Here is a 26,488-nt window from a genome sequence, read left to right on the forward strand (position 1 = left end):
TACTTTAGTAAACACCATTTTTGATTTAAAAAAAAATGTAAAAGCCATCTCACCAGTGTCATGGTGTACCCAAATTCAGGATGGCCCTAACCTCTGGTAGTGAAATCTTAGCATGTGTCAAAGTGACTTCAATGTGAATAAGGGCCCAGCAGGACTGAGACCTGAACAGAAATACCTTAATATAGCAAAAAGTTATGCTTTACTGTGCGGTCAGGAGTCCAAGATGGCAGCTGCCATCAATCACAACCCATCCTAGATTTCAGAGGACACTAGGAGTAGGACAGGCTTTGAGAAGCGCGAGACAGAGGTTATGTTACAGCAGCGTACTGTCCTGTCATTGTGAAGGCACATTGCTCTTTTCAGTCAGCCTGACAGGACATTGAGTGGAGCCAGGTTAAAGGAGAAGATTTTCATTATCTGACTAACAATGAAGATCCATCTCAGTCAGCCTGACCGCTTTAGTGCATCTGTATCGTGATCACACAGCCCATCCTACTGCATGTCCTGTCGGTTGCCATGTTTAATATTCTGATAGCGTGCACCCAGGGCCGGTTTTAGACAAATTGAGGCCCTAGGCAAAATTCCAAGTGGGGCCCCCATGTCCATATAAAACATGTACGTGTTACACCGATATCGGTGTCACCAGTGTTTTCAATCAGTGTGCCATCTTTGTTTTTCCAGTATGAATAATGAAAATGAAGTTACAAAGCTTCTCACATACCTTCCATGTTAAACACTGACGGCACACGGACGGCATGCATAGACTTGTATTGGCCCTTGTCATCTGTGCTGCTGGGAAAACACGGACATGAGTGCATCACCATAGGTCAAATAGGGGGGGACATGTGGCATCCGTGAAAAACATGACAGGTCGTGTAAAGGAGGTTGTACAGTCACATAATAGAAAACAGCATAATTGCCGTCTTTTCTACATCTTCCCTCACAAACAGCAGAATAAAAAGCGATTTAAAAAAAAAAAAAGTCCTACATGTCCCCCAAACTGCTCTGCTAAATCTCCTCTGGCTCTGTGCCGATGGTTCGGGGTCCCTGATGGTTATTATTCACTTTACAGCTATAATATAAGGTGAAGCCACAAGACCTCTGCAGCCCAGTTCTAAGACTGGCAGAGACCCCTGGAGCATCAGTGCTGGAGCCGCGGGGGATTTATCATTTCATGCTAATTATTTTTACATTCTCAGAAAACTTATGTAGACACTGTTCACACGCACCATTTTTTGTTACGGATTGATCTACAGTGTTGGCAGGAAATATTCAGCGTTTGTGCAGCCTTTTCACTTGCATTTTTGTGTCCCATTCATTTGAATAGGGAAGGAAATGCTGAAAGACAACAGCAACAGATTTATAAAAAAAAAATGTCTTCTGGCCGGTGTCAGTGTCTGGCTGCTGTTCTGGGACAGCGCGGAATAGTATAGTAGGCTGCACTATTCGACACAATAGTATATTAGGCGGCCCTGCTCACACCGAGCTGCTGCAGTGTGTCTGGGGGCTCTGCCTGAATCCCCCGAAGATAGGATTCACGTAAATCCCTGACAGGGCCACAGACTGCAATGACAGAAGCAGAGGTCAAAGGAAATTTTTTTTCCTGAAATTGACTGATTTATTTTCTTAGGCCAGGTGCACACGGTCAGGAATTGGCAGCGCACAGTGTATGGGTGACATGCTGCGATCTGGAAAGATGAGCCACATGTCCGTCTCCGCGGGTGATCCGCGGGCGTCTGTGGACACGCAGTGGGCGTGGGATTTCTTGAGATCCCATCCACTATGCTGTAACATATGGATGCTGCCCAAGTAATGTCCAACCCGCAGCGATTACTGATCATGTGCACCTACCATCAGTCTGTTTGTGTTTTTTCATTTTTCATCTAAAAGTGTCCACTTTTATGTGGCTGTTGGGACAGACGGACAAGTTCAGAAAAAAAACATCACATGTGGAATTAATGTGAACGCCATTCCTGTCATTGCAATCTATGGTTCTATACAGGATTCAGGCAGAACGCATCGGGAGCATTAAAAAAAGACAGTGTGAACAGGCCCTAATGTAAGACACAGGCATTAGACATACTGTATATTTTGGATTATAAGACATACTTTTTTTCCTCAAAAATTTTGGGGGAAAATGGGGGTGCGTCTTATTATGCCTTACTGGTCATGGTGGAGCAGGGTCCAGGGTCTCTGCAGGCCGCAGACTGGGATGAAGGGGTGATCGCATGTGCGGTGGGCCACTGCAGGTGTTCGGTGCTGCGGGTGTACGGTGCTGCGGTAGCTCTGCTGACGTTTTCTGAAAGGCCAGAGCCCCCGTAGTTGCATTGTTTCCTATGGGGTGGAATCTGGGGAAAATGGCTGCCGGGGGCGGTGCATGAGCAGATGGGGATCTCGGCACCAAGATCTCAGGAGATGAGATTTCAGCTCTAATATCTTGGTGCCGAGAAGACCATCTGCGCATGCGTCACCCCCGGCAGCCATTTTCCCAGGAGTACACCGCATAGGAAACCATGCCATGCAACAGGGGCGGCACGGTGGCTCTGGTTGGCACTGGCCTTGCAGTGCTGGGGTCCTGGGTTCAAATTCCACTAAGGACAACATCTGCATGGAGTTTGTATGTTCTCCCCGTGTTTGCATGGGTTTTTTCCAGGTACTCCGGTTTCCTCCTACATTCCAAAGATTGGAATTTAGATTGTGAGCCCCATTGGGGATAGTGCCAATAATGTCTGTAAAGCTCTGTGGAATTAATAGCGCTATATAAATGAGTAAAAATAAATAAGTTGCTCGGGGGTTCTGGCCTTTAACAGAATGTCGGCAGAGCCACCGCAGCACCGTACACTCGCAGCAATGAACACTCGCAGCGGCGCGCAGCACATCCGAACACCACCTCATCCCGGCCTGCAGCAACGCTCCACTCTTGCCTCCTCCAGCAGCGACCCAGGCACCCCGCTCAGAGGCGTATCTAGGGGGGGCAGCCGGGGCATGTATCCCAGGTGCAGCCGGCAGAGGGGCGCAGTCGGGCCACTTGATGCGGTGGTCCGCAGTGTCTCCCCCCCGTGGCTGCATTCTGCTGCGCCCTGGACTGGGAGTCGGCTGTTCTGTGTCGGCTGTCATGCTGACAGCCAACACAGAGAAGCTGCAGCACGACGGCTCCCAGTGTTCAGTTGTACTCGCATCTTACAGACACAAGTACAATTGAAGCTATGACAGAAGGGACTAGAACGGAGTTGATTTTTTTTTAGTCGATGATGTCACCGGAAGGGGCTGGGCCTCCTTCAGTCCAGTCAAGCGCCGATAGCAGGAAGCTGCGTTTTGCTGAGGCTGCTGGAGAAGTGGGAAATGAGGGGCTGCATCATGGACCATAGTACAAATAGGAATGAGGACGTCGGACTCGGTGTGAGTACTCTGAGGATGGATTTTGGAAAGGGGTTGATGCTACTTGAGTGGGGCTGCATAGGAAAGATTATGATGAGGTGCTGTGTGGGGAATGGGGGGATGATGAGGAGCAGTGTGGGGAATAGGGGGGATGATAAGGGGCTGTGGGGAATTGGAGGATGATGAGTCTGTGTGGGGAATTGGGGGGGTGATGAGCTGTGTAGGGAATTGGGTGATGGGCTGTGTGGAGAAGGGGTGATGAGATGATGAGGGGCTATGGGGAGTGGTGGATGATGAGGATCTGTGTGGGGAATTTGGGGGTAAGCGGCTGTGTGGGGAATTGGGGTATGATGTGGGGCTGTGTGGGGAGTTGGGGATGATGAGGGGCTGTGTGGAATTGGGTGATGAGGGGCTGTGTGGGGAATTTGTGTGGAGAAGGGAATGATGAGGGGCTGTGTGAGGAATGGTGGGTGTGATGAGTGGCTGTGTGGAGAAGCTAGGGGGTTATGAGGGGCTGTGTGGGGAATTGGGGATAATGAGGGGCTGTATGGGGAATTGAGGGATGATGAGGGGCTGTATAAAGAATGGAGGGGATGATGAGGGGCTGTGTGGAGAATGGGGGATTATGAGGGGCTGTGTGAAGAATGGGGGATTATGAGGGGCTGTGAGGAGAATGGGGGGATGATGACTGGCTGTGTGGGGAATGGGGGGATGATGAAGGGCTGTGTGGAGAATGGGGGGATGATGACTGGCTGTGTGGAGAATGGGGGAATGATGACGGGCTGTGTGGAGAATGGGGGAATGATGACGGGTTCTGGAGAATGGGGGAATGATGACGGCTGTGTGGGGAATGGGGAATGATGAGGGGCTGTGTGGGGAATGGGGGCATGATGAGGGGCTGTGTGGGAAATGGGAGATTTAATGTGTGGGGAGATTTGAGGACACAAAATGAGAAGCAAAGGGGGAGATGCAGGGCATGTATGAGGAAACGGTACAGGAGAATGGGGGCATGTATGAGGAAACAGTATGGCGGAATGGGGGCATATATGATGAAATAGTATGAGGGGATGGGTGCAGACAGTATGGGGAGCGAACGGGGGAATGTATGCGGATACAGTATGAGTAGTGATGTGAAAAAGGTATTTGGACAGAGTACGGGGAGTGATGGTGATAGGATGTGTGTAGGCACAGCAGATGTATGTGTGAGCAGGCAGTATAGAAAGTGAGGGGTTAAATATACGAGGAGACAGTATGGTGAACAGGGGGGATGTGAGAGGAGACAGTATAAGGAGGGAGGGGAATAGTGTGAGGAGATAGAGTGGGGGGAGAAAAGTGAGTGGGCACAGAATAGAAACTGAGTAGAGGGGGCGTATCATGGGGAGTAAGTGTAAGGGCACAGCCAGGAGGGGATAGTATACCAAGAATGGGGAGTGTGATGATAGAGTACAGTATAGAGACTGGGCCCTATAGGGAGGCCACAGTGTGAAAGGACAGTGTGTAGACGGGCGCAGTATGCAAAGGAGAGGTTAATGTAAAGAGCATGTACCATAAGAGGGACAGTGTGGGGGTCATATTTTGTGCAGACAATATAGTGAGGGGCAATTAATTATTCAGGAGCATTAAAATGACACTGCTATCTTTAAGGGCATCATGTGGAGATTTTCTACAAAAGAGCGGAGAAGATGGAAGTCTGCAGAGACGAGCTGTCGATGAGAAAACTCATCATGGGGTCTGGACAAGATGAAGAAAAGAAGCAGAACGACTCCAGAGACGACATCTATAAGGTACCTGGATGTAAGTGTTATTTGTGATACTGACTAATTCTCATGTTTTTAATTATGTTAGGAGCATTAAAGGGGTTGTCCAAGGTTGTGATGAGTCTGCAGTCATTCTACGTGACTGCAGACTTCTGAGTTCTCACAGTGTGCACTGCACGCTGTCAGGATTCTCTCGTGCTGGTGATTTACATACATGCGGTCACGTGCTGACTAGACGTGTGGCATCCGTCAATGAAAATGAACTTAGCGAGGCCGGGCACGTCTAGTCGGAATGTGACCAGAAGTATACAAATCACATACTTGTGCTGACATGACTGTCCACCGGCAAGGGAAAATCCTAAAAGTGTGCAGTGAATTAGTTGTGAGGATTCAGAAACCTGCGATGTCAGGATTCAGCTCTGCAGGTTCCATTAGGGTACCGTCACACATTGAAATTTCCATCGCTACGACGTTACGATTCGTGACGTTCTAGCGATATCGTTACGATATCGCTGTGTCTGACACGCTACTGCGATCAGACACCCTGCTGAGAATCGTACGTCGTAGCAGATCGTTTGGAACTTTCTTTCGTCGCTTGATCACCCGCTGACATCGCTGGATCGCTGTCACACACAACGATCCAGTAGAGCAGCTCGTCAGTATGTGACTAAGGCCACTTTCACACTGGCGTTAACTGCATTACGTCGCAATGCTTCGTTTTGCCGAAAAAAACGCATCCTGCAAAAGTGCTTGCAGGATGCGTTTTTTCTGCATTGACTAACATTAGCGACGCATTTGCGTTTTTTCACCATTGATTAACATGAAGCGACGCATTGTGACGGATTGCTACACGTCGCACCCGTCGTGCGACGGTTGTGCCGTGCTGTGGCGGACTGTCGGGAGCAAAAAACGTTACATGTAACGTTTTTTGCTCCCGACGGTCCGCTTTTTCCGACCGCGCATGCGCGGCCGGAACTCCGCCCCCACCTCCCCGCACTTCCCCGCACCTCACAATGGGGCAGCGGATGCGCTGGAAAAATGCATCCGCTGCCCCCGTTGTGCAGCGGAGACAACGCTAGCGTCGGGTACCTCGGCCCGACGCTAGTGTGAAAGTAGCCTAAGTGTGCAAATTGCATGTGTCCTGTGGGGGGGAGGGGGGGCGCCAAACTGAATTCTTGCCCCGGGTGCTAGAAAACCTAGATACACCTCTGACCCCACTTCACCGCAGCCACTTTTTTTTTTTTTTTTTTTTGGGGGGGGGGGGGGGGGGGGGAGAATCGCAAAAATAACAAATTAACATCTTGCTGTACCTGTGTGTTTTTGTTGTTTTTTTTTCACCAGAAACTCTGAAAAAACTTATAGTTTTATACTTATTGCTTTCTATGAGTTAAAAACAATTCTGCCAGTTGCATGCAGAGAAGGGTAGGGTGGGGTTGGGGAGGGTTAGGGTACTTGGGCATGGGTATTGCTGTATGATTTGCTTAAATGTACTGTTTATTTGTACTGTTATATTAAGTTTAATAAACAGAATTAAAAAAAGAAAAAACAGTGCTGCCAAAATGTTGTAATAATTGAAAGAGCAGATTCCCAATTCAGTCAGGAAAAATCAAGTGGGTATATGAGATTTCTGAAATCTCATAGCTTTTGTTGGTACTGTAAGAAGCAGCTTTTAAGCTACATAAAAGAATGCAGCAAAAATTAAAGTGCAATAATGCAACCTGTGATCATAGCCTATCTCAGTGATAACTATTGCACACAAAAATGACGTGAGGTATAGCCATGTAAATGAAGTGAGAGAGAAATACTATCAAATTTATTTTTATTTTATTATTGAATCAGAATAATCCATAAAATCAGGAGAACTAAGCTGCAAAATTTGAGTGACACATACTCTAATGATATAGTAGCAGAGACAGGTAATACTTTTAAGGTTCACTCTGCAATTTGAACCTTGTTTGCTATATTTCATGTGACATTAGATGTTGCCCCATGTATGGGTATATATAAGACTTGTTGATGATTTACATTACAGTGATAGCAGTTTTTTAGAATGTTATATGTTCTTTCCCAAAAGTTACATTCAATGGAAAAAGTTACCAAGAAGTTCTTCTGCATTATGTAATTGCTCTATCCTGGCCACACACTGTGAATGTTTTGGTTACGAGTCCTATTCTGTTAGTTTTGTATTCTTTACCATTAAATCACATACTAAGGTGTGTAGGTATAACTCAGATTTCATCGTCCCACTGGCTCAAGATGGGTTTATGATGGTGTTCATTATCCTATGGATGTCAGTCAAGCTACATAGGGTGGGCAACTTGATGTCACTTAGCAGCTTCTCCATCTCCTCGCTTGGATACACGAATTAGCAAACGGCACCAACATGCCTTAAAATTCAGCAAAATTCTGGTTTTCTAAGAAGACTACATGAATAGAACAATCAAGTATTGATGCAGGGCCTAAAAGATTTGGCTTGTTGTCTTTTAAAGATAAAAATATTTGTTCAAATTTGGAACGAGATAACTCACTTTTGTCAAATAGGTACTCAAGGAAATAAAGAAAAAAAATAGATCGCCATTGGAATGCCACATAAAAAAAAAAAAACGATCTGGTCAACAAGGCCCAAAAGACTACCAGTCTGAAAGGGGTTAAACTGTAAAGTCCAAATGTGGTATTCCATGGTACATTGTATGAGTGTCTTCCGGTACTAAGTCACTTATGTCCATGCATTGATGCGTGCCTTGTTCTGTGCCTTCTTGGCTGATTGTATAGTAGCTCACTTGTATTACACCGAGTGAAGAGCGGTACCTATAAAAAGAGCACATTAACCTAATTCTTCCACATGAATAGGTTATAACACTGATGTACTGCTGAACTAAATAAAGCAGCCAGAACAAAACTACAAGACCCGCAACAAATTCTAATTCTACAGTTCTTTTTGACTATTTTTATTTTTGCATCTAAAGATGATTCACAAACCAAAATAAACAATAGAAAATTCCTACAGAATTGTGTGTTTAGCCTATTGTTTTCCAGACAGGCAGTGCTTTCAGTGCTGAGCTCTAGTTGTCAGGTAATGAACATGATGGGGATACATGCTTGGCTTACCCCAAAAGAAGACTGTTCAAGCTCCAGTTCTAGCTGAATCTTTCTAAGTTCTAAGCTATATGTAGAAACAGGAGGTCCATTTTGCTTGTATGAATCTGTAAGATGCCCAAGCGAGGTAGTCGCGGGCTATACTCACTTTGGCATCCTACAGATATCTCAAGTCTCAGTCCCGCTGTGCTGCTTTGTGTGAGAGGCATCAAACTTTGCAGCTGTAGGCCTCTGCTTCTTCTGAGTTTAAGAATCCCTCTTCTGGAACCAGGGCAGCAGTTATTCCCGGAGACACGAGATTCATAAAAACAACCGAACGTTTATTTGGTGGACTGCAGTATATACAGTATTTACAGGCAGATGTAGAGGATCTTTCCCACAGGTACCAGATAGAACTTCAGCCCTGGTTCTTGGTATAGGTAGAATGTCCCTTTCACTGGCTTTCCTAGCCCTAGGGAGTCTTCACCACTAGCAGTATATTTGAATTGCAATACCTTCCACCCCCGTGTAGTCTTGAGTCCATCTTTCCCTGTAGCTTCACAAGCTAAGTGTGCCCCAGGTCCCAGACATCCATATTGCGGTTGCCACAGGCCATTAGATGGAATCACACGGAAGGGTATTTTCGGCAAACCACTGCCCCGAATATTAGACCAATGCTGTCCCTAGAACCTCTTGTCCTAGGCCTGCTACTTTACTCACTGCTGTCCACACAGACGTGCCCTGTCACATCTTGGACCTGCGACCAACTCTGTTCCCTCTCCAAACTGGGCCAGCCACTACAGTTAACCCTGTCTTAGCTAACTGCAGCCCCAATGGCTATCATCGCTTATCACATACATGAACATCAAATGTATTTAACCTTTGGAGTGTCAGGGAGCAAAACATCCCCCACCACTGCTACAAATCGAAAGTCACTGCAAACGTCCCTGGCAGGGGCAGGAGGAACTAGCTGGGTTAGGAGTTGAAAAAGGGAAAGATTTATGTGGGTAAAAGATTCTTCTTATCTATACATAGAGCAGCCAAAAGAGAAGAATTAACTGGGTAGAAAGGCAAAATGAGCAATTGTAAGTACACTGTGCTATATAATATGATTTCAATATAATAAGAGGATAAAAACTTTGAGAGTTCTTCTGTAAACTGTATGCATGTAGTGTATGGGTTAGGTTTATGTATAGAACAGGCCTATAAATACTCACTGTGGTCTCTATATAACTTTGTTATATTAGCAGTAATATAACATTTTGAACGAAATGCAATGAAACCCCTTTTTTTTACTGTGTTACAGAATATGAGTGATGCTATGGCAATCCTACACAAGTTACAGACCGGCCTAGATGTCAATGTGAAGTTCACTGGAGTGCGAGTCTTTGAGTACACACCTGAGTGTATTGTATTTGATCTTCTGGATATACCCTTGTATCATGGCTGGTTGGTGGATCCAGAGGTATGCGCCCATTACATGTCTTATTTCTTAAACACTGATAGTTTTTTTGTTTTTTTTTTAAATCCATATTATTTTTTATTCCTTATTTAAAACAGCAGAGAAAGTATTAAGAGCCAGGTGGTCGCCCCTGAAATATAAGGTATAAAACTAAAGGTGAACAAAAAGGTTCACACTAGTCCGATTTGACATTCACTTCATTTTTCAGACTCCGTCATACAAAGACAGTGCAAATTTTTTTGCTCATTTCTAAAAATGAAAGTATTCAATCCATATTAAAAGTGAATTTTAGATGGAGGAAAAAAATAATCCATGAACAAGCTTTTGTAAGATTGTGGTCCATTGTAAATATGCTGACATTCACCATATGAACAAGCAAAGTGCTCATTTGTTGGTAATTGTATTGTCTGTATAGGCCTAAAAATCGTTGTTGGCCGTAGCATAGCCAGAGGGTAGGGGAGTAATGATCATAGTCTCCGAGGTAATGACTGGGCTTTCAGGGTGCTCAATACACATCTAGATAAGGTCCCAAAGGAGTCTAGTTTCCAAAATGGTGTCTTTTGTGGGGGGTTTCCACTGTTCAGGCACATCAGGGGATCTCCAAACGAGACATGGCATCCGCTAATTATTCCATCAAATTTTGCATTCAGAAAGTCAAATGGCGCTCGTTCCTTTCCAAGCCCTGCGGTATGCCCAGACAGTAGTATCCCCCCACATATGGGGTATCGGTGTACTCCGGATAAATTGTACAACAAAATGTGTGGTCCATTTTCTCTTGTTACCCTTACAAAAGTTAAAAAAAAAAGATTAGGTCTAAAGGAAATTTTTTGTGAAAGAAAAGTAAATGTTTATTTTTTTTACTTCCACATTCCAAAAATTCCTATGAAGCACCTCAAGGGTTAATAGACTTCTTCAATGTGGTTTTGAGTACCTTGAGGGTGCAGTTTTTAGAATGGTGTCATTTTGGGGTATTTTCTGCCATATAGGCCCCTCAAAGTCACTTCAAATGTGAGGTGGTCCCTAAAAAAAATGGTTTTGCAAATTTAGTTGTAAAAATTTGAAATCGCTGGTCAACTTTTATCCTTATAACTTCCTAACAGAAAAAAAATTGTTTACAAAATTGTGCTGATGTAGACATGTGGGAAATGTTATTTATTAACTATTTTGCGATATGTCTCTCTGATTTAAGGGCATAAAATTTTTGCAAAGTTTCCATTTTTTTCACTGATAAACTCAAGTTATTTCAAAGAAATTTTACCACTATCATAAAGTGCAATATGTCAAGAGAAAACAGTCTCTGAATCACTGGCGTTCCAGAGTTATGACCTCATAAAGTGACAGTGGTCAGAATTGTAAAAATTGCCCTGGTGAAAACAGGCTTCGGGGTGATTTTTATTTAAATTTCAGCATCTGAAGCTTGATGGGAGTCTGGCATAGTCAGATTACAATATACAGGAGCGTGATCTGACCATATAGCAGTTCCTATCTGATATGTAGGTTGCTATGTAAGAAAGTGATGGCTAAATAAGAAAGTCTATATGACTATGCAAATTCTATAAAAGAGAATAATATGTAGAATCCTTTACATCTGGATGTAGCAACCTCCATACATCAACCAGTTGGAGAGACTGGAGCACGTTTAGCAAAGCATTTGTTTGTGTTTTAGAGTGGTCACTGTTGTTCAGAGATGCATCTAAAGCAGGATTCAAGATCAAATTAGTCCCCTCCAATGATAAGACCCTCGACATTTTTTTTTTAGTTTAAGTTTTGATGGCTTGTCTTAATTTGGTCACAATTAGGGAGAAGTTTGCCAAAGTAAAAATTTTGGAGTAGATAGAGATCTTAACAAATGCATACCTCCTCTCTGTGTCAGTGTTTCTCCGAAAGTATGCAGCAGTGATTTGTATATGTACATACTATTACTACTATAGTATCTGTTAGTAAACTAAGGTATATGATCGCCTCTACAGTGGGTTTGCTGAAGAAAGAGAAAATGTACATGTTTATGCATATGATAAAACATTTGAGCTCTTTTCTCTGAAACATTAAGTCCTCGGACATCCAATGAGCAGGTTTTGAGCTGTGCCATATTATATGGAAAAGAAAAAAAAATGGGGAGGGAAAAGAAAAAAAGATGGGGAAGGGAAAAGAAAAAAGGATAAAAAGATTAAGAGCAAGAAGGAAGTATAGACGTTATATAGCTCTGTGTCTAGTCTAAGAGATATAGATTATGAATAAATCAAACACTGGGAAACTGAAATACAAGCAGATCGCAATGCAAGTCCCTAACTGGGTGTGGTTTTTACAGGTGTAAATCAAACTTTCAGACCTAGGGTTCTAAGATACTTAAAACTCTATTTAGCTGTATCTAATATGCTTAAAGAAAAAAGTAAACATTTGCAAACTGTCTCTCTCATCAGGGAAGAAGAGATTAATTTCAGGAGCTCATATGATTGGCAGGTTCCTTTCCCATCTAGGGGCATCACCCTCAAATTCCTGATCCATTGAACGCCTTCTGCAATGTGCTATTAAAAGAACTGGTGCCGCGCTTAAGGATATGTTACTACTAGAAGGGCGTGTATGCAAAATAAAGCACGAGATAAAATCCAAGATAAAATCCCCCACCGGTGCTCCTGTTGTGCGCCCAGAATAAATATGCTCTGTAAACCCAGTGCAGAATGGAGAGTAGATATACCATATATACAAACACGATGTCTGGCACTGATTGCTACTAGCTCTGGTGTGACTCACCAGGTTTCCGTAGCGTGGTAGGTGCAAAGAGCTGTCAGATGCGTGTATCGCCTGTCAAGACTGCTGAGCGGCGATACTGATGAGCATGTACTGGGCAAAGTGGGCTGGCAGCAGCCGCAGCCAGGCGGGGTAGCCAGGCTCATCGGTATCGGGGATTTTATCTTGGATTTTATTTCATGCTTTATTTTGCATACACGCCCTTCTAGTAGTAACATATCCTTAAGCGCAGCGTCCGTTCTTTTAATAGCCCTTTTGTTCACAGAACAGCCTTGGCACCTGGCTGTTCTGATACCAGCTGCTAAGGATATTAATCAGTTTGCGAGCGCTGGTGTTTTTTCTTTTACACAGCCTTCTGCAACGTGTTGGAACACTCTGTGGCAATGGTAGAGCAGGAGGCCAATAAGATATATGGATTCTGGGAAAGTCCAGGGCATCATGGAATGGTCTTGTGTCGCTTGTATCTTTCAAAGTACCGTATTTTTCGGATTAGAAGACTCAACGGACCATAAGCAGGCACACTGTTAGCCACACTGCCGACCTCCTCCAGCAGGTGGGCGATCAGGTGTGCCCGCTATTAAAGAAAATTAGCATTCACTGCTCTCTACTCCCATTGTCCATCCTACCTTTTGGCGCTGTCTGCAGTGCATAGAGGTGGGAGGGACTGTGGGCGTGAGGAGCATTGAATATTCATTTTCTTTAACGGGGCACACGAATTAGCTGCAGCAGCTGGCTTTTGCCTCCTGTGACTAACTTTTCTGCTGCTGATGATATACCCCTCCTCCTCATCCACATGATGTACAGTACAGACCAAAAGTTTGGACACACCTTCTCATTTAAAGATTTTTCTGTATTTTCATGACTATGAAAATTGTAAATTCACACTGAAGGCATCAAAACTATGAATTACCACATGTGGAATTATATACTTAACAAAAAAGTGTGAAACAACTGAAATTATGTCTTATATTCTAGGTTCTTCAAAGTAGCCACCTTTTGCTTTGATGACTGCTTTGCTCACTCTTGGCATTCTCTTGATGAGCTTCAAGAGGTAGTCACCGGGAATGGTCTTCATTTCACATGTGTGCCCTGTCAGGTTTAATGTAAGACGCACCCCGAAAGTAAGACATAGTAAACTGTGCGTTGGAAAAATATAAGCTATACCGGTAGTACCGGTACCTTTTGCTGCATTAACTGCGGGATACGGACGGATGCGGGATGCGGACGATTCAGCGATGTCTTCACTGGTAACCAGGGTAAACATCGGGTTACTAAGCGCAGGGCCGCGCTTAGTAACCCGATGTTTACCCTGGTTACCAGTGTAAATTAAAAAAAAAACAAAACACATACTCACATTCCGGTGCCTGTCGCGTCCCCCGGCGTCCGCTTCCCTGCACTCCTCCTGCATCCTGTGTCAGCGCCGGCCGGCCGTAAAGCAGAGCGGTGACGTCACCGCTCTGCTTTACGGCCGGAGCTTACACAGGATGCAGGAGGAGTGCAGGGAAGCGGACGCCAGGGGACGCGACAGGCACCGGAATGTGAGTATGTGTTTTTTTTTTTTTTTTTTTATATTTACACTGGTAACCAGGGTAAACATTGGGTTACTAAGCGCGGCCCTGGGGACTTCGCATACCGTAGTTGGTCACTGGAGAGCTGTCTGTGTGACAGCTCTCCAGCGACCACACAGCGATGCTGCATCGATATCTAGATCGCTGCAGCGTCGCTAAATGTGACGGTACCTTTAGAGCGGGATGCGGACGGATCTGGAGCGGAATGAGCGGAGGGATGTGGAGGCCGCGGGAGCAGCAGTAATGTTGTCCATCAGGACCATGGGCAACATACGATACAAAAACACGCAGCCTCAGTGCCCTCATGGTAAAAACAAAAAAGGACATTTTTTTCCCAATGTAAGACATACCCCGAAAGTAAGACATAGTGGGACTTTTGAGTGGTAAAAGAATGTAGGACACTGTCTTACTTTTGGGGAAACATGGTAAGTGAGATTTCTTGCCTTATAAATGGGGTTGGGACCATCAGTTGTGTTGAGCAGAAGTCTGGTGGATACACAGCTGATAGTCCTACTGAATAGATTGTTAGAATTTGTATTATGGCAAGAAAAAAAGCACCTAAGTAAAGAAAAACGAGTGGCCGTCATTACTTAAAGAAATGAAAGTCAGTCAGTCCGAAAAATTTGAAAAAACGTTGAAAGTGTCCCCAAGTGCAGTGGCGAAAACCATCAAGCGCTACAAAGAAACTGGCTCAGATGAGGACCGCCCCAGGAAAGAAAGACCAAGAGTCACCTCTGCTTCTGAGGATAAGTTTATCTGAGTCACCAGCCTCAGAAATTGCAGGTTAACAGCAGCTCAGATTAGAGACCAGGTCAATGCCACACAGAGTTCTAGCAGCAGACACATCTCTACAACAACTTTTAAGAGGAGACTTGTGCAGCAGGCTTTCATGGTAAAATAGCTGCTAGGAAACCACTGCTAAGGACAGGCAACAAGCAGAAGAGACTTGTTTCGGCTAAAGAACACAAGGAATGGACATTAGACCAGTGGAAATCTGTGCTTTGGTCTGATGAGTCCACATTTGAGATCTTTGGTTCCAACCACCGTGTCTTTGTGCGATGCAGAAAAGGTGAACGGATAGACTCTACATGCCTGGTTCCCAGTTTCCGGTGACTACCTCTTGAAGCTCATCAAGAGAATGCCAAGAGTGTGCAAAGCAGTCATCGAAGCAAAAGGTGGCTAATTTGAAGAACCTAGAATATAAGACATATTTTCAGTTGTTTCACACTTTTTTGTTAAGTATATAATTCCACATGTGTTAATTCATAGTTTTGATGCCTTCAGTGTGAATTTACAATTTTCATAGTCATGAAAATACAGAAAAATCTTCAAATGAGAAGGTGTGTCCAAACTTTTGGTCTGTACTGTACTGTTGTGAATTTGCTTTTTGCTCCCTCTAGTGGTTACTAGTTTTTTGACTCTGGTTTTTCTGTCATTCCTTTTATCCGCACCTGGGTCGTTAGTTAGGGGTGTTGCTATATAAGCTCCCTGGACCTTCAGTTCAATGCCTGGCAACGTAGTTATCAGAGCTAGTCTGCTGTGCTCTTGTCTACTGATCCTGGTTCCAGTTATATCAGCTAAGTCTGCCTTTTGCTTTTTGCTATTTGTTTTGGTTTTGTATTTTTGTCCAGCTTGTTCCAAAACTATATCCTGACCTTTGCTGGAAGCTCTAGGGGGGCTGGTGTTCTCCCCCCGGACCGTTAGACGGTTCGGGGGTTCTTGAATTTCCAGTGTGGATTTTGATAGGGTTTTTGTTGACCATATAAGTTACCTTTCTTTATTCTGCTATCAGTAAGCGGGCCTCTCTGTGCTAAACTTGGTTCATTTCTGTGTTTGTCATTTCCTCTTACCTCACCGTCATTATTTGTGGGGGGCTTCTATCCAGCTTTGGGGTCCCCTTCTCTGGAGGCAAGAAAGGTCTTTGTTTTCCTCTACTAGGGGTAGCTAGATTCTCCGGCTGGCGCGTGTCATCTAGAATCAACGTAGGAATGATCCCCGGCTACTTCTAGTGTTGGCGTTAGGAGTAGATATATGGTCAACCCAGTTACCACTGCCCTATGAGCTGGATTTTTGTATTCTGCAGACTTCCACGTTCCTCTGAGACCCTCGCCATTGGGGTCATAACAGTTTGCCAGGCCAGTATTAAATGTTTAATGCATTGCAGAAGAGGGATTATAAGAAAGAAGATTCTGAGTTTTTTTTTTTTCTTCTTCCCCTTTACCTCAGAGTGGCTATGCTTGCTGCAGACATGAATGTCCAGACCTTGATTACAAGTGTGGACCAGCTGGCTACTCGTGTGCAGGGCATACAAGACTATGTTATCAGAAATCCTAGGTCAGAACCTAAAATACCGATTCCTGAACTGTTTTCCGGAGACAGGTTTAAGTTTAGGAATTTCGTGAATAATTGTAAATTGTTTTTGTCCCTGAGACCCTGTTCATCTGGAGATTCTGCTCAGCAAGTAAAAATTGTTATTTCGTTCTTACGGGGCGACCCTCAGGATTGGGCTTTTTCGCTGGCGCCAGGAGATCCGGCATTGGCTGATCTTGATGCGTTTTTTCTGGCGCTCGGTTTACTTTATGAGGAACCCAATCTTGAGATTCAGGCAGAAAAGGCCTTGCTGGCTATGTCTCAGGGGCAGGACGAGGCTGAAGTGTATTGCCAAAAATTTCGGAAATGGTCCGTGCTGACACATTGGAACGAGTGTGCACTGGCCGCTAATTTTAGAAATGGCCTTTCTGAAGCCATTAAGAATGTTATGGTGGGTTTTCCCATTCCCACAGGTCTGAATGATACTATGGCACTGGCTATTCAAATTGACCGGCGGTTGCGGGAGCGCAAAACCGCAAATTCCCTCATGGTGTTGTCTGAACAGACACCTAATTCGGTGCAATGTGATAGAAAAACCGCAAATTCCCTCATGGTGTTGTCTGAACAGACACCTGATTTAATGCAATGTGATAGAATCCTGACTAGAAATGAGCGGAAAATTCATAGACGCCGGAATGGCTTGTGCTACTACTGTGGTGATTCTACACATGTTATCTCAGCATGCTCTAAACGTATAGCTAAGGTTGTTAGTCCTGTCACCGTTGGTAATTTGCAACCTAAATTTATTCTGTCTGTAACTTTGATTTGCTCACTGTCATCTTATCCTGTCATGGCGTTTGTAGATTCAGGTGCTGCCCTGAGTCTCATGGATCTCTCATTTGCTAAGCGCTGTGGTTTTACTCTTGAACCATTAGAAAATCCTATTCCTCTTAGGGGTATTGATGCTACACCATTGGCTGCAAATAAACCGCAGTATTGGACACAGGTTACCATGTGCATGACTCCTGAACACCGCGAGGTGATACGTTTCCTGGTTTTACATAAAATGCATGATTTGGTTGTTTTAGGGCTGCCATGGTTACAGACCCATAATCCAGTCCTGGACTGGAAGGCTATGTCAGTCTCAAGTTGGGGCTGTCGTGGTATTCATGGGGATTCCCTGCCTGTGTCTATTGCTTCTTCTACGCCTTCGGAAGTTCCGGAGTATTTGTCTGATTATCAGGACGTCTTCAGTGAGTCTGAGTCCAGTGCACTGCCTCCTCATAGGGACTGTGACTGTGCTATAGATTTGATCCCAGGCAGTAAATTTCCTAAGGGAAGACTGTTTAATCTGTCGGTACCTGAACATACCGCTATGCGTTCATATATCAAGGAGTCTCTGGAGAAAGGACATATTCGTCCGTCTTCTTCCCCTCTTGGTGCGGGATTCTTTTTTGTGGCAAAAAAGGACGGATCTTTGAGACCTTGTATTGATTATCGGCTTTTAAATAAGATCACTGTCAAATTTCAGTATCCTTTACCGCTGTTGTCTGACTTGTTTGCCCGGATTAAGGGTGCCAAGTGGTTCACCAAGATAGACCTTCGTGGTGCGTACAACCTTGTGCGCATTAAGCAAGGTGATGAATGGAAAACCGCATTCAATACGCCCGAAGGTCATTTTGAGTACTTGGTGATGCCTTTTGGTCTCTCCAATGCGCCTTCAGTTTTTCAGTCCTTTATGCATGACATTTTCCGGAAGTATCTGGATAAATTTTTGATTGTTTATCTGGATGATATTTTGGTTTTTTCTGATAATCGGGATTCGCATGTGGAGCAGGTCAGGTTGGTCTTTAAAATTTTGCGTGAAAATTCTTTGTTTGTCAAGGGCTCAAAGTGTCTCTTTGGTGTACAGAAGGTTCCCTTTTTGGGGTTCATTTTTTCCCCTTCTGCTGTGGAGATGGACCCAGTCAAGGTCCGAGCTATTCTTGATTGGACTCAGCCCTCGTCAGTTAAGAGTCTTCAGAAGTTCTTGGGCTTCGCTAACTTCTACCGTCGTTTTATCGCTAATTTTTCTAGCATTGTGAAACCTTTGACGGATATGACCAAGAAGGGCTCCGATGTAGCTAACTGGGCTCCTGCTGCCGTGGAGGCTTTCCAGGAGTTGAAACGCCGGTTTACTTCGGCGCCTGTTTTGTGCCAGCCTGACGTCTCACTTCCCTTTCAGGTTGAGGTGGATGCTTCGGAGATTGGGGCAGGGGCCGTTTTGTCGCAGAGAGGCCCTGGTTGCTCTGTTATGAAACCTTGTGCCTTTTTCTCTAGGAAGTTTTCGCCTGCCGAGCGAAATTATGATGTGGGCAATCGGGAGTTGTTGGCCATGAAATGGGCATTTGAGGAGTGGCGTCATTGGCTCGAGGGTGCTAAGCATCGTGTGGTGGTCTTGACTGATCACAAAAATCTGATGTATCTCGAGTCTGCTAAACGCCTTAATCCGAGACAGGCCCGCTGGTCATTGTTTTTCTCCCGCTTTGATTTTGTTGTCTCGTATTTACCTGGTTCAAAGAATGTGAAGGCCGATGCTCTTTCTAGGAGCTTTGTGCCTGATGCTCCTGGAGTCGCTGATCCTGTTGGTATTCTTAAAGATGGAGTTATCTTGTCAGCTATTTCTCCGGATCTGCGACGTGTGTTGCAGAGATTTCAGGCTGATAGGCCTGAGTCTTGTCCACCTGACAGACTGTTTGTCCCGGATAAGTGGACCAGCAGAGTCATTTCCGAGGTTCATTCCTCGGTGTTGGCAGGTCACCCGGGAATTTTTGGCACCAGAGATCTGGTGGCCAGGTCCTTTTGGTGGCCTTCCTTGTCAAGGGATGTGCGGTCATTTGTGCAGTCCTGTGGGACTTGTGCTCGAGCTAAGCCTTGCTGTTCTCGTGCCAGCGGTTTGCTCTTGCCCTTGCCTGTCCCGAAGAGACCTTGGACACATATCTCCATGGATTTCATTTCTGATCTTCCGCTATCTCAGGGCATGTCCGTTATCTGGGTGATATGTGATCGCTTCTCCAAGATGGTCCATTTGGTTCCTTTGCCTAAGCTGCCTTCCTCTTCCGATCTGGTTCCTGTGTTTTTCCAGAACGTGGTTCGTTTGCACGGCATCCCTGAGAATATTGTGTCTGACAGAGGATCCCAGTTCGTTTCCAGGTTCTGGCGATCCTTTTGTAGTAGGATGGGCATTGATTTGTCGTTTTCGTCTGCTTTCCATCCTCAGACTAATGGACAGACGGAGCGAACCAATCAGACTTTGGAGGCTTATTTGAGGTGTTTTGTCTCTGCTGATCAGGACGATTGGGTGACATTCTTGCCGTTGGCTGAGTTTGCCCTTAATAATCGGGCTAGTTCCGCCACCTTGGTTTCACCTTTTTTCTGCAACTCTGGTTTCCATCCTCGCTTTTCTTCGGGTCATGTGGAGCCTTCTGACTGTCCTGGGGTGGATTCTGTGGTGGATAGGTTGCAGCAGATCTGGAATCATGTGGTGGACAACTTGAAGTTGTCACAGGAGAAGGCTCAGCGCTTTGCCAACCGCCGCCGCGGTGTGGGTCCCCGACTACGCGTTGGGGATTTGGTATGGCTTTCTTCCCGCTTTGTTCCTATGAAGGTCTCCTCTCCCAAATTTAAACCTCGTTTTATTGGGCCTTACAAGATATTGGAAATCCTTAATCCTGTATCTTTTCGTCTGGATCTTCCTGTGTCGTTTGCTATTCACAATGTATTTCATAGGTCCTTGTTGCGGCGGTACATTGTGCCTGTAGTTCCTTCTGCTGAGCCTCCTGCTCCGGTGTTGGTTGAGGGCGAGTTGGAGTACGTGGTGGAGAAGATCTTGGATTCTCGCCTCTCCAGGCGGAGGCTTCAGTACCTGGTCAAGTGGAAGGGCTATGGTCAGGAGGATAATTCCTGGGTGGTCGCCTCTGATGTTCATGCGGCCGATTTAGTTCGTGCCTTTCATGCCGCTCATCCTGATCGCCCTGGTGGTCGTGGTGAGGGTTCGGTGACCCCTCACTAAGGGGGGGGTACTGTTGTGAATTTGCTTTTTGCTCCCTCTAGTGGTTACTAGTTTTTTGACTCTGGTTTTTCTGTCATTCCTTTTATCCGCACCTGGGTCGTTAGTTAGGGGTGTTGCTATATAAGCTCCCTGGACCTTCAGTTCAATGCCTGGCAACGTAGTTATCAGAGCTAGTCTGCTGTGCTCTTGTCTACTGATCCTGGTTCCAGTTATATCAGCTAAGTCTGCCTTTTGCTTTTTGCTATTTGTTTTGGTTTTGTATTTTTGTCCAGCTTGTTCCAAAACTATATCCTGACCTTTGCTGGAAGCTCTAGGGGGGCTGGTGTTCTCCCCCCGGACCGTTAGACGGTTCGGGGGTTCTTGAATTTCCAGTGTGGATTTTGATAGGGTTTTTGTTGACCATATAAGTTACCTTTCTTTATTCTGCTATCAGTAAGCGGGCCTCTCTGTGCTAAACCTGGTTCATTTCTGTGTTTGTCATTTCCTCTTACCTCACCGTCATTATTTGTGGGGGGCTTCTATCCAGCTTTGGGGTCCCCTTCTCTGGAGGCAAGAAAGGTCTTTGTTTTCCTCTACTAGGGGTAGCTAGATTCTCCGGCTGGCGCGTGTCATCTAGAATCAACGTAGGAATGATCCCCGGCTACTTCTAGTGTTGGCGTTAGGAGTAGATATATGGTCAACCCAGTTACCACTGCCCTATGAGCTGGATTTTTGTATTCTGCAGACTTCCACGTTCCTCTGAGACCCTCGCCATTGGGGTCATAACACTGTACATCCAGAAAATAAGACGCACCCCCCCACACTTTCCTCCAAAGCTTTGGAGGAAAAAGGGCATCTTATAGTCAGAAAAATACAGTACACGATGTTCCGTTTTTCAGGACCTGCAGCTGGAATGGGTACCCCCAGGAGTACATCACGCCATTTTCTTGGAGGGCATCAAGTAGTGGTTTCAATATCCTTTTTTTAGGAAGTGTCATTTAGCCTAGAGAGGGGGAGTATTATCTTTATCTTTTTATGGGGTCAAACATTTTTATCAAGAAGGGATTGTCCTAGTAGTGGACAACCCCTTTAGGAGGGGAGAAGTTGGTGCAGGACTTACAGGCTTGAGCTGTCTGGCATCATTAAGGTTAAGGCTGCTTCTTGTTCCATGCTGAGGTGAGGCAGTAATGGCGCCGATGAGACCTCCAATAAGAAACGCTGGATACCAGGTGTGCTGATAAACGTGGAGGACCCCAGATTAGCCTCTGATCTCTTGTCTTTCTTTCCCATAAAGAACGGCATGTTGAAGGCTGTAAATTGCTTATAATTCCCCCGGGAACACGGTCTGTAGAGAGGGCTCTCTGTGTGTTTCTTCTTGGTGCCATGTCCAGGCCGAGCCCCAGCACTGGTAGGTTTTCTATGTAGAAAATAAATCTGAGAACCTGCCAGGTCCAAGGAATGATAAAAGCTATTAAGTGAACTTATAAAAAAAAAAACTTTAATTATTCTTCCAGTTAGTAAGTTTTCCATTCAGGCAGAGCTCACAAAATGACACATTCAACTCTAGAAATATAAATGGGATTGATTTTTGATCCTGCCAGCTGGTAATTTCTCAATACTTCTTCATTTTCTTCTGCTTATTAGGAAGGATGTGGCTGTCTTGTGTGAGAGATCATGGCAGCACCTGAATTCATTGTGCCAGCCTCCACTGGGGCTATACAAATTACATATCAACCGGGAATTGTAGTTCCTCCACAGAATCTTTGGAGAGACAAAGTCTGTGAAAGCTTCACTAATGGGGCTCATAAGAATAACTCAACAAATTGTATAACTTTAACAAAAGATATTCATGCTAGGTGCTTTTCAATATGGAAGACTAAATTATAATTAATCACCCATAATTACAAATTCCTGCAGTGATTTACTGTATTTCTAGAATGTGAGTACGGTATGTAATTGGATCTAAAATTATATAGTAAGGAACCAGGAACAATGGGGCTTAATTATAAAAACTAGTATTGCCCATAACTGTAATACAACCACTAGCTTAAAGAGGGCCAGTTTTTGCTCTCGTGAGTATTTTGCTTTCTTTTATATAAATCCACCATATGTCCTTTTTAATTTTTATGGTCCTTACCAAGGGGAAAGCGCACATAGGGTGATTATGAAGAGCAGCCTGAAGATCTGCCTTCAGAGAATGCTGCGAGCCACCTCCCTTTGTTACAAGAAAAATCAGCACTAAAAAAAGGCCTATTCTCTAGAGCCATATGGTAGATTTAGGGAAAAAAACAAGCAAACAAAACCCCCCAGCAGAGTACTCATGGGAACTGCGGAACAAAATAAGGGCAAAAACTGGACGATTTAGAACTGTTAACAAGTCCTCTTTAATCTGTAATTCCAGATTATTGAACAGGAATCCTTACCTTTTTCTTTTTTTCATAAACACCCAAAAAAAAAACAGTTTGGTCACAAGCAATTGTCCTTGTAGTATGCAAATCAAAATCCGTTAGAATAAATTAGGTGGGTATCAACATCCCAAGCTAAATAGGCAGAGAACATGGTAATCGACGCATGTCTGATGATGTCACTGAATCACAGAATATTCAGGGCGTCTCCTAGGTCGCAGTGCACATTTTTGAAAAACTTCCATCCTAGTTGGACGCTGTACATGCTTGCGTAGTGCTACTTCCTGGACACTGTGGATCCACTCCTTCTCTCCCTATTGGTGTGGGGTGGAAAAACACTGATGATGATGGTACAGTGTCCATCCCAGGGCGGACAAAGACTGAGGGAGGCATGGCTTAGATTGTGGTGGCATTCTGATCATCGAAAGTATTGCATATCTTCCCTACTCCATTCCTATGGCAGAATATTTGGTCACTTTCTCTTTTCTTCTCATTCTGCCTTGTATTCATCAAAGTATTTGTGTATATTTCGATAGAAGCGGACTCTTGAATCTTGCTCTTTCAACAACGAAATGTAGAAAAGTGTCTTAAGCAAGTCTCCTGTAAAGATTGAGTTGGCTCGATGTTGTCCATCCTCATTCAACTGATGGCTCCATCCCTACCTCATGAACTCATTACATTTTTTTGTATGTATAGATGCTGTAAAATGTGGCATATTTTACTGTTTTGTTTTTGTTTTTTTGCAGCCTTTATGTTGTTTCCTTTTGAAGTTTATATGTGAACATAAATCCCATCACAGCTCTATTCTTTGTAATTTCACCAATTTTCTCATTATCATTTCCTGCTGTATTTGATCTCCTAGATTGCTGAGATTGTGACAGCCGTGGGTAACTGCAGCTACAACCAGCTGGTGGAGAAGGTTATTTCATGCAAGCAATTGGAGAACAGTGAGCTAGTTAGTGAAGGTGGGTGAGTGATTTTGGCTTATTATGGCTAGATTGCTTATCAGTGAGAAGCTTGACTTTCATCTGTCATTTAATTTTATGGTAAGAAAAGAACATCCAGAAGGAACAAACCTATGGTACACCTCCACGGCCACAACATAACAAATCAGCTGAGTCCTACATCTATCTGGAGAAAGGGGCACGGTCGTAAATGGAAAAGTGGCTGCACATGTGCAGCGCTCTCCGTATGTTTCTATAGGAGCTCCAACGACTGTGCGTCTATGCAGGTGATTTAGAGAGAAAAAGGACAATTTTGTTTTAACTATGACATCCCTTTTTGTTACTTATAGGCTAGCGATTCATTTATACCATGGGTGCACAACCTTTTTTGGTGCAAGGGCCTCGTTGTCATTTTCAACTAATTGAGGGGCTACACTAAAAATTAAAGGGGTATTACTTTCTGTGACATTTATGGCATATCGAAAGTATATAGCATAAATGTCTGAGAGGTACAAATTCTACTTAAAGGACTTATACCTCTATGAATCAACACTTTAAGGCTGTGTGCCCACAATGAGCTTTTGGTGAGCTTTTGATGCTGCAAATTTTGCTGCATCAAAAACGCAGCATCTTACAGTTCTATCAAAGTGGATGGGATTTATAGAGATCTCTTCCCCACTGTTCTTCTCTTTTATGTAATGTAAACTGACCTACGATGTGCCTCAAATAAGCAATATGTAAATTTTTCTTTAACTCCTTCATGACCTTAGATGTATTCATACGTCCAGTTTGTGAAGTAGTTCCCGACCTTGGATGTATGACTATGTCCTGGCAATTTTGCACAATCGTCGATGGGTGTTCAACTGACATGACAGCTGACACCCCGTAGTTTAGCCCCCTAAATGACGCGATCGATATTAATCGCAGTATTTAGAAGGCAGAGAGAGGTGGGCTCCTTTTGCCCTCCGATCGGCGCCCCTGCGACGTCATCACTAGAGACCGATCCTTGCCATGGTGACCCCATGTTGTCATGATGACACAGGGGTCACCAGGGCTAGCAAGTCAGTTGGATCATGTGCAGTGCAGGTATAACTAACTTATGTCAGTGCAGCACTAACAGTTATAAAGCAAAGCACATACGGAGTATGTGTGTATCCTTGCATGGGGTATCGGTTACCCTTGTGGAAAAAAAAATTGGGGCTAAAATAAAAAATTTTTGGTAAAAAAAAAAAAAAAGTTGACTTTTTATTTCACAGCTCAACATTATACATTTCTGTGAGCCAACTGTGGGTTCAAGGTGTTCACCATACGTATAGAAAAGTTCCTTGAGGGGTTTAGTTTCCAAAAATGGGGTCACTTGTGAGTTTTCACTGTTTAGGCACATCAAGAGCTCTCCATATGCGATATGGCATCTGCTCTCGATTCCAGCCAATTTTGCATTAAAAAAATGGTGCTCCTTTCCTTCCGAGCCCGCTATATAAAAAGACACACATGCATGTTTTTCTCAATATCCAACATGAAATCAGAATAAACCTTTCCCGTTTTGGGTCAATTAGGATTACCATAATTATTAATATTTGCCAAATGCCAGAATAATGAGAGAGAGCATGTCTTAAGGCATTTTATTACTTACTGCAAAGTTTACATACATTTTGTTAGTATTTGGTACCATTGCCCTTAAACTGAATGACTTGAGTCAAACGTTTGGGATATCCTTCCACAGGCTGCTCACAATAGTTGGTCGGAATTTGGGCTCATTTCTCCTGACACAACTGGTGTAACCGATTCAGGTTAATAGATAGACGTAAAACGGGAAAGGTTTTACACACATGGCCAAAATTGTTGGTACCCTTCGTTTAATGACAGAAAACTCCACAATGGTCACAGAAATAACTTGAATCTGACAAAAGTAATAATAAAAGATCTATGAAAATGAACAAGTGAAAGCCAGACATTACTTTTCAACCATGCTTGCAGAGAATTACAAAAAATAAATAAATAAAATAAAACTCATGAAATAAACACAGGTGTCTACAATTTTGGAATCATTGAGTGGGCCTGTATATATGGCTACAGATACTCACTGTGCTGTTTTGTTACATGGTGTGTATCACACTCAACATGGACCAGAGGAAGTGAAGGAAAGAGTTGTCTTAGGAGATTAGAAAGAAAATTATAGACAAACATGTTAAAGGTAAAAGTTATAAGACCATCTCCAAGCAGCTTGATGTTCCTGTGACTAAAGTTGCACATATTATTCAGAAATTTAAGATTCATGGGACTGTAGCCAACCTCCCAGGACATGGCTGTAGGAGGAAAATTGATGACAAATAGACGGATAATACGAATGATAACAAAAGAGCCCAGAAAAACTTCTAAACAAATTAAAGGTGAACTTCAAGCTCAAGGAACATCAGTGTCAGATTGCACCATCCGTCGTTGTATGAGCCAAAGTGGACTTCATGGGAGACCACCAAGGCGGACACCGGTTTTGAAAAAAAAAATCATAAAAAAGCCAGACTGGCATTTGCCAAACTTCATGTTGACAAGCCACAAAGCTTCTGGGAGAATGTCCTATGGACAGGTGAGACAAAAATGGAACTTTTTGTCAAGTCTCATCAGCTCTATGTTCATAGACAGAAAAATGAAGCATATCAAGAAAAGAACACTGTCCCTACTGTGAAACATGGAGGAGGGTCTGTTATGTTCTGGGGTTGCTTTGCTGCATCTGGCACAGGGTATCTAGAATCTGTGCAGGGTACAATAAAATCTCAAGACTATCAAGGGATTCTAGAGAGAAATGTGCTGTCC

The 26,488-nt window shown here is 44.1% G+C and overlaps 1 protein-coding gene across 1 annotated transcript in view; it reads left to right on the plus strand.

Moving 5' to 3' along the window:
* Nucleotides 1-26,488, plus strand: part of MINDY2 (MINDY lysine 48 deubiquitinase 2) — a 146,598-nt gene that overhangs the window by 96,760 nt on the left and 23,350 nt on the right. Inside the window, exons 4-5 of the mRNA XM_077263830.1 lie at nucleotides 9,517-9,675; nucleotides 23,596-23,698. Coding sequence (XP_077119945.1) covers nucleotides 9,517-9,675; nucleotides 23,596-23,698 — 262 coding nt within the window. The remainder of the gene's footprint in view (nucleotides 1-9,516; nucleotides 9,676-23,595; nucleotides 23,699-26,488) is intronic.

Source organism: Ranitomeya variabilis, chromosome 5, assembly GCF_051348905.1.
Source record: "Ranitomeya variabilis isolate aRanVar5 chromosome 5, aRanVar5.hap1, whole genome shotgun sequence".
Classification (NCBI taxonomy): domain Eukaryota; kingdom Metazoa; phylum Chordata; class Amphibia; order Anura; family Dendrobatidae; genus Ranitomeya; species Ranitomeya variabilis.